This window comes from Cyprinus carpio, chromosome B8 (genome assembly GCF_018340385.1).
Source record: "Cyprinus carpio isolate SPL01 chromosome B8, ASM1834038v1, whole genome shotgun sequence".
Lineage (NCBI taxonomy): Eukaryota > Metazoa > Chordata > Actinopteri > Cypriniformes > Cyprinidae > Cyprinus > Cyprinus carpio.
Window position 1 is genome coordinate 1,283,659 of NC_056604.1, and position 12,594 is coordinate 1,296,252.

At 37.2% G+C, this 12,594-nt stretch overlaps 1 protein-coding gene across 1 annotated transcript; it reads left to right on the forward strand.

Annotated features, from left to right (window-relative positions):
• On the forward strand, positions 1–3,357 carry sprb (sepiapterin reductase b). The gene is made up of 3 exons (XM_042729198.1): positions 1–367; positions 1,639–1,929; positions 2,938–3,357. Exons 1-3 carry the CDS (start codon positions 37–39, stop codon positions 3,126–3,128), a joined length of 813 nt encoding a protein of 270 aa, XP_042585132.1. The 5' UTR covers positions 1–36; the 3' UTR covers positions 3,129–3,357.
• The last annotated feature ends 9,237 nt before the right edge of the window (positions 3,358–12,594 follow it).

Genomic DNA, 12,594 nt, shown 5'->3' on the forward strand with positions numbered 1-12,594 from the left:
TCCAGCGTCTCTGAAGGCTTTCAGCAGCATCCTCACATGGAAGACGAGATCTCTCAAGAGTCCAGGGATCTGGGCAGAGCTCTGTGCATCATCACAGGAGCTTCGAAAGGCTTCGGCCGGACGCTTGCGTTTCAGCTCAGCTGCCTACTGAAGCCCAGATCCGTCCTGATGCTGGTCGCTCGAACCTCAGAGCAGCTCAACCAGCTGAAGGAGGACATCATAACTCTGTACGGCAGACAGAACGAACTGGACGTCCGCTGCGTGCAAGCCGATCTGGAGAAGAAGGAAGGTGTGGAAAAAACGGTTCAGGCAGCTAAAGAGACTTCGGTGTCAGAAATGGACCACATACTCCTGATCAACAATGCAGGTGTGCTGGATTGAAAAAAAAAAAAATTTAATAAATAAATAATAATAATAATAATAATAACAATAATAATAATAATAATAATAATAATAATAATAATAATAATATATATAATTATTTATTTATTTATATATTTATTTATTTATTACTCAGTATTTTTGCCTTGTTTTCCAGTACAAATAATATATATAGATGCCATATAGTACTGTACTGTTAGATGTATTATATATTAATTTATTTAAATCTACCTTTTATTTATTTTTTATGATGTCATTTTCTAATTATTTTATTTAAAAATATATATATAAATAATTTTAGAATAAAAACAAGTAAAAACTTAAACTACACTACAAATCTTAATGTTAATTTAAAACAACTTTAAAATAAAAACAGCATAAACTTAATACAAATTTAAATCATAAAAATGTAAATTTAAATGTATAATAAAAAATATATAACAAACAAATAAAATTAAAATAGCAATATTTAAAAATAAAAAAATATTAAAATAAAACACTTTCTATAAATTAAATCCTTAAAATGTCAAATTAAGCTCTAACTTACTAAAAATAAAATCAATAAAATGTAAATTCTAAAGTTTTTTTTTAAATAATTGATTTAGTATTTTTGTCTTGTTTTCCAGTCCTAATATTGAAACATTATTAAATAAATATTTAAATTTTTTGTACTTTGAGATATTAGTATTATTTATTCATTTAAATCTATATTTATAATGTAATTCTTTAAAAATATTTTATTTAGTTTTTTTAAATAGTTCATTAAAATATATTTTATTTTTAAGGAATTTATACATTTAAAACCTATTTTTCTATTATTGATTTATATACAATCCAAAATATGATTTTCTTCATTATTTTTGTCTTCTTTTCCAGTACAAATATGAAAATTTACTTGAAGCAAAATAACTTTATCAAGTTTGTTTTCTGAAAAATTAATGATTTTATACTTTAAACAAAAACAAATATCTACTAATGAGGTCAGAATAAAAAAAATAAAAAATAAAAAGGAAAACAAGATTGGCACATATTTTTCTTGTTGTAAGCATATATTTTCTTGCTTTTAGTACATTTCTCAGAAAACAAGATTTTATCTCAGATGTCACTTTGCTGTTAAATGTATCTTGATTTAAGCATGTTTAGATATTTGCGCTGGAAAACAAGACAGAAATCCTTAGTCATAAAGTAGTTTTGTAATGTGAACTTTCTCCTGTAATGTGAAGAACGTGAGTGATCGTTTGTCCTCTTCGGTTTCAGCGTCTCTGGGTGACGTGTCTCGCTTCGCTCTGACCTTCACGGATCCTGCGGAGGTCAACCGGTACCTTTCTCTGAACGTCAGCGGAGCGCTCAGTCTGACCGCCGGCGTCCTTCAAGCGTTTCCTCGCCGTCTGGGTCTGCGGCGTTCGGTGGTCAACATCAGCTCTCTGTGTGCGCTGAAGCCCTTCCCGTCCTGGGCCCTGTACTGCACCGGGAAAGCCGCCCGCGACATGATGTTCCGCGTGTTAGCCGAGGAGGAGCCGGATGTAAGAGTGCTCAGTTACGCACCCGGTGAGTGCCGCGGATACTTGCAGGCGCATCTTACACATTAACAAATTCATACTAATGTAAAGTCATAAATAAATAAACACATTTAAAATAAAACACTTACTGAAAATTAAATCACAAAAATTTGAAATTGAATTAATCATCTAAAAATAAACAAATAAAATAAAACACTAAAAATCAAACCACAAAAAATGTAAAAATTAAATAGACTAATTAATTTTAAACCAATTTGAAAATCACATTAAATATTAAATCATCAAATTACAATGAATAAATAAATCATTTTAAAAGAAAATATGACAAATGAAATAATAAATAAGTCAAATTAAAATAAATCATTTTAAAATAAAAACAATTAAAATGAACACTTACTAAAAATTAACTCATAAAAATGTAAAAATTAAATAATTAAAAAACTATTTAACTAAAACCGGCAAACTAAAACATATACTTGAAATTAAATGATAGAAATGTCAAATTAAAATTAGTAAAACAACTAAAACAAAACACTTGAAATAAAAGAAGTAAAAATAAACAAATAAATAAATAACAAAAAATATTCTAAAAACTATTAATATAAAACACTTACTAAAAATTAAATCAAAAAGATGTAAAATCAAAATAACTAATTTTAAAACAAAAAAAATAATGTAAAACATTACAATTCAATCATAATAATGTACAATATATAATTTAAAAAAGCTAAAAATAAATGTAAAATTAAAATAAATAATTTAAAATTAAAAACAATTTAAATTAACACTTAAATTAAATAAAATACTTAATTCTGAAATTAAATTAAATTCTTAAATTAACTCTCAAAAAAACATCCCAAGGGACTTTTTAAGACAATTTTAGCTCAGAGGTGTCTGGTTTGGGAATCGCTGGTTTGAGGGACAATGTGACACCAGGAAAAACACACTTCTGATGACAGACAGATAACTGATAGTGTAAGTGATCTTTACTGTGAGTCAATCAGCTTTTATAAGATCAGTGTGTTTTGTTCCGCAGGTCCTCTGGACACAGACATGCAGCTGCAGGCGCGGCGCTCCTCTGGAGATCTGCAGCTGCGGCGCTCCTTCTCCTCCATGTTCTCCGAGGGCCAGCTGCTCTCCTGCGAAGAGTCCGGAGCCAAACTCATGAAGCTCCTGCTGGACAATGACTTCCAGTCCGGCGCTCATCTGGACTTCTATGAGCTCTGATGCCCACAGCTCTCAAACTGTACATACTGTGCACAGAGGTTTATAATGTTGTGTCTAATGTTGTTGATAGATTTCTATTCTTTTTAGGTCTTAAAAATCTGTTTAGAAATGCTATGTTTTTATAAAAGGAATAAATGAATGAATGTTCAGGCATTCTTTGTCTTTTACTGTGGCTGCTGTGGAGCACGATAAAGCAGCTGAGGACATCTGGTGGTGTTCCTGCACAAATACACAGAGAGACAGGACATGATTTCGTTTTTCAATAACTGAAGAATATGTAAAAGTGTAGTTTTAGATTTATATATATATATATATATATATATATATATATATATATATATATATATATATATATATATATATATATATATATTAGGGCTGTCAAATGATTAATCACGATTAATCACATCCAAAATAAAAGTTTTGTTTACATGATATATGTGTGTATACTGTGTATATTTATTATGTATATATAAATACACACACATGCATGTATATATTTAAGAAGAATATGTTATGCTTTATAATTAAATATATTTATATATAATATAAAATATAAGAATATAAATATATAAATGTATATACATGTAAATATTTTCTAAATATATAATTTATGTGTGTGTATTTATATATGCATAATAAATATACCCTGTACACATACATATATTATGTAAACAAAACTTTTTGGATGTGATTAATCGTGATTAATCATTTGACAGCCCTAATATATATATATATATATATATATATATATATATATATATATATATATATATATATATATATATATATATATATATATATAAATTTTTTTTTATTTGATATGATACATGATTTGAGTAGATTCTAGTGGTGTCAAATAATTATATAACTTTTATTTTGGATGACAGCACTAGTAGATTAAGATAATATCATTTATTAATTTGGATGTCCACCTGATAATAAATTATGATATATAATATACATAATAAAAAACACATCTTATAAAAGTTTATATCAATGTAATAATATTAATTAATTAATTAAATATGATATATAAAACATATTGTTATTGTAAAGCCATATTAAATTATTTTATATTTCTTATTTTTAAAGTGAACACTTTGATGACAGAATTATTGAACAAATAATTTAATTATCATTAAATTATATACAAATTATATGTTAAACACTTTAAAATATTTAGTTTATACATTTACTAAAATGGTAAGATTCAGATAGTTAATATCATTTATTAATTTGAGTGTTTAATTTTAATATATAATAATACAATTATTATAGATTATACATAATCACCATTTTATAATGAAACCATAATATTTAAAAAAAAACATGACATGAATAATATATTTGTCACAGCCACACCATCTACACTCCCTTTAACACTTTTGCACTGAATCCTCTGTGTCCTCGTCTGTGTCTGACAGAAGACCAGACCTCATGCAGAGCTCTTCAGACACAGGCGAGGACCGCACCGCGGATCCCTTCACTGAATTGGTTCACGCTGTACGGTCCTCACTCATGCAACTTCCCTCACCTGCTGTCAACTGTTCATCGCCATCCAACACCGCTACAACTCTGGTCACTTCTTCAGTTGCCCCTGCGAGTCCCATGGCCAAACCAGCGACATACAGCGGTGCGGCGGAGGATTGCAGCGGTTTTCTGCTACAGTGTTCACTCTACCTGGAGTCCAACGCTCACCTCTTCACCACCGAACGCAGTCGAGTTGCCTTTATCATCAATCTGCTCACAGGTAAAGCTCTCCAATGGGCCCAATCTCTCTGGGAATCGAATTCCTCTGCTACTGGATCGGTTACTGATTTCTGTTCCCAGTTAAAGTCTGTCTTTGGTCAACAAGCGTCTGAATTATCTGTCCATGATCAACTGTTTACAATTCGCCAACAGCGAAATGAGTCTGTGAGTGATTATGCGGTTCGCTTCCGTTCCCTCGCTTACATCAGCGGTTGGAATGAAACGGCCTTAATCACCGCCTATCGCCACGGTCTATGTGAGAAAATACAAAGTTTGATTGTTGTATATGAAGATTCACTGGGACTGGAGTCTCTAATCCAGAAATCCATCAGAGTCGCCCAGAGACTCACTGCCTGTAGACAACTCACTCCCGCTGTATGTCCTCCGCCCGCTCTACCATCTGTCGCTCCTCCAGCACCTGAACCCATGCAAATAGATTCACACCATCTATCTACATCAGAACGTCAGCGGAGGATTAACACCGGGCTGTGTCTCTACTGTGGGGGAGAGTTGGCAACGAAACTTCCACCTCATCGGCCATGGGACTGCGCTATCGACCTCCTGCCTGGAGCTACCCTTCCCAAGGGACGAGTCTATCCTCTGTCCATCCCGGAGCAGAAGGCCATGGAGGAGTACGTACAGGAAGCTCTCGCTCAAGGATTCATCCGACCATCTACTTCCCCTGCCGCTTCCAGCTTTTTTCTTCGTGGCCAAGAAGGACGGAGGCTTGAGGCCGTGTATTGATTATCGCCATCTCAATTCTCAAACCGTCAAATTCAGCTATCCTCTTCCCCTGGTCCCAGCTGCCTTGGAACAACTACGCGGAGCAAAGATCTTCACAAACTGGACTTGAGGAGCGCCTACAATTTAATCCGTATCCGGAAGGGGGACGAGTGGAAGACAGCTTTCATCACTCCTTCCGGGCACTATGAATACCGGGTCATGCCGTATGGGTTATCCAACAGTCCTTCCGTCTTTCAGAACTACATGAACGAAATCTTCAGAGAATACCTTAACCAGTTCGTAATTGTCTACATTGATGATATCCTCATTTACTCCACATCCCAGGAAGAACACATCCAACATGTCATCCTTGTACTCCGAAAACTCCGGGAACACCATCTGTACCTCAAATTAGAAAAATGTGAGTTCCACACGCCCTCGGTCCAGTTCCTTGGATACATCATCGGCCCACGTGGCGTGAAGATGGACCAGGGGAAGGTGGAAGCCATCACACACTGGCCCCAACCTGGCTCCATAAAAGAACTCCAACGCTTCCTGGGCTTTGCCAACTTTTATAGGAGATTCATCAAGAACTACAGTTTACTCAGCTCACCTCTAACCTCACTCCTCCGGAACCGGCCCAAGTCTCTGTCCTGGAACCCCATGGCCACTGAAGCTTTCCACCAACTCAAACAAGCCTTCCAGACCGCTCCGATCCTAGCTCATCCAGATCCCAAAACGACAGTTCATAGTGGAAGTGGATGCTTCATCGACCGGGGTCGGAGCGGTACTCTCCCAGCGGCAGGGGGATCCTCCACGACTCCATCCATGTGCCTTCTTCTCGAAGAAGCTATCCCCGGCGGAGCAGAATTATGACATAGGAAATCGTGAACTATTGGCTATCAAGCTGGCTCTGGAAGAGTGGCGTCATTGGCTGGAGGGAGCCAAGGTCCCTTTCGAGGTGATCACTGACCACCGGAACCTGGAATACCTCCGTGAAGCTAAGAGACTGAATCATCGCCAAGCTAGATGGGCCTTATTCTTCACGAGATTCGACTTTAAAGTCACGTATCGCCCTGGCTCCCAGAACAATAGAGCTGATGCTCTATCCGCCTTCATCAGGCAGACCCAGAACCAGAATCTCCCGAACCCATCCTCCCTCCAGCCATGATTGTAAGTCCCATTCAATGGGACCTTAATCGTCTGATTGAACAAGAAAAACCATCAACACCCTGCTCCGCCGGGAGGTCCAGAAGGGAAACTCTTCGTCCCTCCTCAACATCGGATTACCCTTCTGGACTTAGCTCACACCTCTCCGGGATCTGGACATCCAGGCAGGAGGCGGACCCTCTCGCTCCTGCAACAACGTTACTGGTGGCCCTCGATGAGTCAGGATACCTCCCGTTACCTCAAAGGATGCTCAGTCTGCGCCATAGCGAACACCCCTAGGAGACTCCCGGAAGGTAAACTGGTGCCTCTGCCCATTCCCTGAACGTCCATGGACCCATATAGGTGTAGATTTCATGACTGACCTCCCCTTTTCTCAAGGAAATACTTGTGTGCTGGTAGTAGTCGACAGGTTTTCAAAATCATGCAAACTCATACCTCTCAAAGGACTTCCCACAGCGTTTGAAGCGGCAGAGGCACTATTCCACAATGTGTTCCGTCACTTTGGCATTCCAGAAGACATCATCTCCGACAGGGGTCCCCAATTCATCTCCAGAGTCTGGTCAGCTTTCTTCCGCCTCCTAGGGGTATCCGTCAGCCTCTCTTCGGGATACCATCCACAGACCAACGGCCAGACTGAGCGGAAGATCCAAGAGATCGGGAGGTTCCTGAGGGTCTACTGCCACCGGAACCAGGACTGTTGGAGCCAGTACCTACCCTGGGCAGAATATGCACAGAACTCCCTCCAGCAGTCTACCACCGGGCTCACCCCCTTCCAATGTGTCCTCGGATACCAGCCTCCACTCTTCCCATGGTCGGGTGAGCCCTCGGAGGTCCCAGCGGTAGATCACTGGTTCCGACAGAGCGAGAGGGTCTGGGACTCGGCTCACGTGCATCTCTCCAGCGGGCAGTTCGGAGGCATAAAGAGCAAGCGGACGCTCGTCGAAGACCTACGCCACAATACCAACCTGGACAGCTGGTCTGGCTCTCGACGAGGGACATCCGCCTCCGGCTGCCCTGCCGTAAGCTGAGTCCTCGATACATCGGACCATTCAAGATCGAACGGCAACTGAATGAAGTGACCTATAGACTCCAGCTACCAGCACAGTACCGTATCTCACCCTCATTCCATGTCTCACTCCTCAAACCATTCACTGAACCTTTGTCTCCTCCATCCACAGAGCCTGGTGATGATGCCGTACCTCCTCCTCCCGCCATCGAAGAAGACAACAGCATCTTCCGGGTGAGAGCTATCCTCGACTCTCGACGACGGGGTCCGCAACTGGAATACCTTGTAGACTGGGAGAACTACGGCCCGGAGGAGCGTTGCTGGGTTAATCGTAATGACATCCTGGACCCTAGCCTGCTCACCGACTTTCACCGAGACCATCCAGACCGCCCCGCTCCCCGTGGCTGTGGTAGACCCCGTTGTCGTTCAAGATCCCAGCCGTCAGGAGCCGCCCGTGGGGGAGGGGGTACTGTCACAGCCACACCATCTACACTCCCTGAATCGGACACTTACGCCACGCCCACTCGTTCCCAATCACCAGCATTCTGAACACCTGTGCATCATCACCAGTGCCACACATAAAGCCCTCAGTCACCATCACTCAGTGTCTGGTCTTGCACCGATCTCCCTACTTACCTGAACGCCCTTCGTCAAACCTACCTGAACTGTGTTACCCTCTTCATCCTCCTCTGCCTACCTGTTCCCATCGTCTTCGTCGGAGTCACCATCTGTATCACCATCACCGTTAAGGAAAGTTGTGTTACCACTGTTTGTCTACGTGTCAAGATTCACCTGTGTCTGAAACCTCTGATTAAACTTTAACACTTTTGCACTGAATCCTCTGTGTCCTCGTCTGTGTCTGACAATATTATATAATAATGCATGACAAATTATAATAATAGTTTATATATTAAATATATTTAGATATAATATAAATTATATGAATATATATATATATATATATACACACACACACACACACACACACACATGTAAATATTTTATATTATATATATATAAACACAGTTCACACATATATTATGTAAACAAAAACTTTTTATTTTGGATGTGATTAATCGTGATTAATTGTTTGATAGCACTAATATAAAATATAATGTGTTGGTACTGTGAAGCCATATTAAATTTCTATGGGATTTGTTTCAAGCTTTCATGATAATATGCTTTTTTAATAAAATTTAAAAAAAAATCTGTATTTTTTAAGTGAAAATGACTAAAAGTGAATTTAAGTGATTGTTTTAAACAAGTATTAAATTCTATATATTACTCTAGCTAAAGCATTTGCATCAATACTGCCTCGTCAGCTCATAAATGTATGATTTTTAAACAGAACAAAATAAAAATAATATTTTTTTTCCTATAATCATATGGTAAAGGCAGATTTTTTATTTTTTTTTGTGCCATCTGAATATCCACAAAGATTTGACTAATATGATCAGACATGAACACTTACAGGCTGTATCCCCGTCACATGACGTGCGTCTCTTTGATGGAGACGGTTCCCATGGTAACAGCTGCGTGGTGATGTCATCAGTGAATTTGTGAATGGAGACCACCTGCGCTGATGATGATCATATACATGCTGCTCTCCTGGAGGTCAAGGAGCAAAGCGAAAAGTCTGTTTCTGTGATTCAATCAAGACTTATTCTATGAGAAATCAAAGATGAATATTTTAAAACTCAAACCTACATGGCAATGCTTCACCTCAAATAAATAAAAACACTTACAAGCTATGCTCAAAACACTTTTTAGGTACTTAAATCAATGCAAAGAGTAAAGGTGAATACAAATGGTTAAATACATGCAAGGATGGCAAGACTCATGGCACATCAGTGTGCAAATATAGCATCATCATGGCTGGTTTTGAATATTGAATAATATAACAAGTCAGAGAGATTTAAAACTTCAGCGTTAAATTGCTGTAAAAGAATTACATTTTAAAATTAATAATCAATTATTCATATCCACCAAACAAAGTGTGAATGGAGTCTGCATGTTAAGCACAAGAGCAGTTAATTAATTAACTGTATAAGTTTTGTATACTTGGTGATAGAGGAGCAGAATGTTTGAGGAACCTCAAGATGGATTGCAAAATAAACACTGAAAATATGTGAGAACGCTCAAAAACAATCTCTGAAAAACATATTTAGACTCATACCCACATGAAAAAAATACTAAATACTATAGTGTTTTTGAACCATAGTAAAGTGTATTATACTGTATATATTATAGTATTTACAACACTTTGTTAATGAATGCTAGCATACTGTAGTATACTTTAGTTTTACTACAGTAAACTGTAGTGTATTATAGTATAGTATAAAACACTCTATAGTTGTAGAAAACTTAACAGAGTAGTGTGTAAAGTAATTTGTTTATATTACTATAGTTGTTATATTACCACAGCTACTATCAAATTACCACAAAAAAATAAATTTAAGTACTTTACTATAGTATGGTTCAAAACACTATAGTATTTACGATAAATTAAGATACTATTTTTTTCAGGCGAAAGGTGAACCAACTCAGGGGCTGCTTTGGGCTTAATGGTGCATTCATTTCATGTCCAGATCATATTTACGAACTAAATGCACAAGAACGCCAGAACAAAGTCGTAATCACCATTGGAGAGTTCGTTCGGGATTTTTTTAACGCAAACGATCTGTACGAGTTGGGGGCATGTCAATGAGAAACATGGCAGAATCGAAGTGTGCAACCATATTCCACAATATTTATAGTTATTAAAGGGATACTCCACCCCAAAATGAAAATTTTGTCATTAATCACTTACCTCCATGTCGTTCCAAACCCGTAAAAGCTCCGTTCCCAAAGACTGCCAAATAAATAACAGTGTCAAGGTCCATAAAAGGTATGAAAGTCGTCGTCAGAATACTCCATCTGCCATCAGACGTGCAATCTGGGTTATATGAAGCGACGGGAACACTATTTGTAAGCGAAGAAAACAAAAATAAAGACTTCATACAACAATTCCTTTGTCAACAGTCTCCTCTGTCTCTTCATGTCATGTCACTTTCATACCTTTTATGGACCTTGACACTGTTATTTATTTGGCAGTCTATGGGACAGTCACAGGCCTCCTGGTTTTCATCCAAAGGATCTTAAATTGTGTTCCGAAGACGAACGGAGCTTTTACAGGTTTGAAACGACATGGAGATAAGTGATTAATGACACAATTTTCATTTTGGGGTGGAGTATCCTTTTAAGCAGTGACTTTGTCAGGCTTTTTTATTTACAAAAAAATAAGCTGTTTGAATAAAATATGACAGAATTGTAATATAACAAATAATAACAAGTTTTTATAAGTGCTGTCAAATGATTAATCGCGATTAATTGCATCCAAAATAAAAGTTTTTGTTTACATAATATGTGTATGTGTACTGTGTATATTTATTATGAATATATAAATACACACACATGTATGTATATATTTAAGAAAAATATGTTGTTTATATATTAAATATATTTATGTATGATATAATTTATAAGAATATACATATATACATGTACATATTTTCAAAATATATGCTGTATGTTTGTGTCTTTAAATATACATAATAAATATACACAGTATATACACGTGTCCCGCCTTCGCGCGATTTGGCGCGTAACAAGAATGTTGGAGGTCCATAAACACTAGCCTTGCTGCAGTAGTCGGTGTCACACAGTGTTCGGTCGTACAGCAATTACATTACTTGCCCACCGCAGCACCGCCAAAACGTTTATTTATTTATTTATTTATTTATTTATTTATTTAATAGAAATAAAAATAATTTAGTTCACTTGGAAACGTATACGCTACAATACTAATACCAATACACAGTGCGCATGATCTCCAAATCCAAAGTGAACCGCGAGCGTTCATTCAAATGCAGTTTCAACACTATGCTTATTTGATAGCACGAAAATTATACAATATTAGAATGTTTGCGGGAGCGTGATAGAGTGGACACAAACATCGCGGGAGCACCGTGGAACGGTCAGATAGAAATTTAGCGTGAGCTGTACAGAAAACAGTCTCAGAATTCAGACAGCGAAAAATGGCGTTTTTAGCGATGACACATCTGAATGCTTTTGAATGGCCATTGCATGCATAAACTCAACAGAATCATGTGATTGGTAATAGTGTCCAACGCTGTATTATAGGAATTAAGCAGCAACATTGTCAGACTTTTTTATTTACAAAAATAAGCTGTTTGAATAAAATATGACAGGATTGTAATATGACATTAATGAAAAGATTTATACAATACAGTTAAGTGGCTTCATAAATTAATTAAATTCTTTAATTTCCACCGTTATTCAGACAGCGAATGAATGATAGCAGAAAGCGAGCAAAGAGCACTCTCAAAAACTCTCGTTATAATCACTGAAGCTGTCAACTGTGAAATTAATTTCTTACATCGTATGTATTGCAGTTTGTTGTTTATAGTGAGAGAATCGCAAGAGTGCAGAAGAAAAATGGCGTTTTTAGTGATGACACATCTGAAAGCCTCTGATTGGCCATTGCATACGAAGCTCAACAGAATCACGTGATTGGATAGTGTCCAACACGGTACAAACCATAAATAGAAATATGATGCAATACAAGCAGATCTTAATTTAATGCCACAATGGACACGTTTCATTTCATTTTCAATTTATTTACAGCCATGATTTTTCAGACAGTTTAATTGTGCATGGGGCAAATTTGGCCCATGTCCCCATTAATTCCGACCCCTGGCCAGGTGCCTATATATTTTACTCCGCTTCGACTCTTTCTGCAAATTACATTGTTCC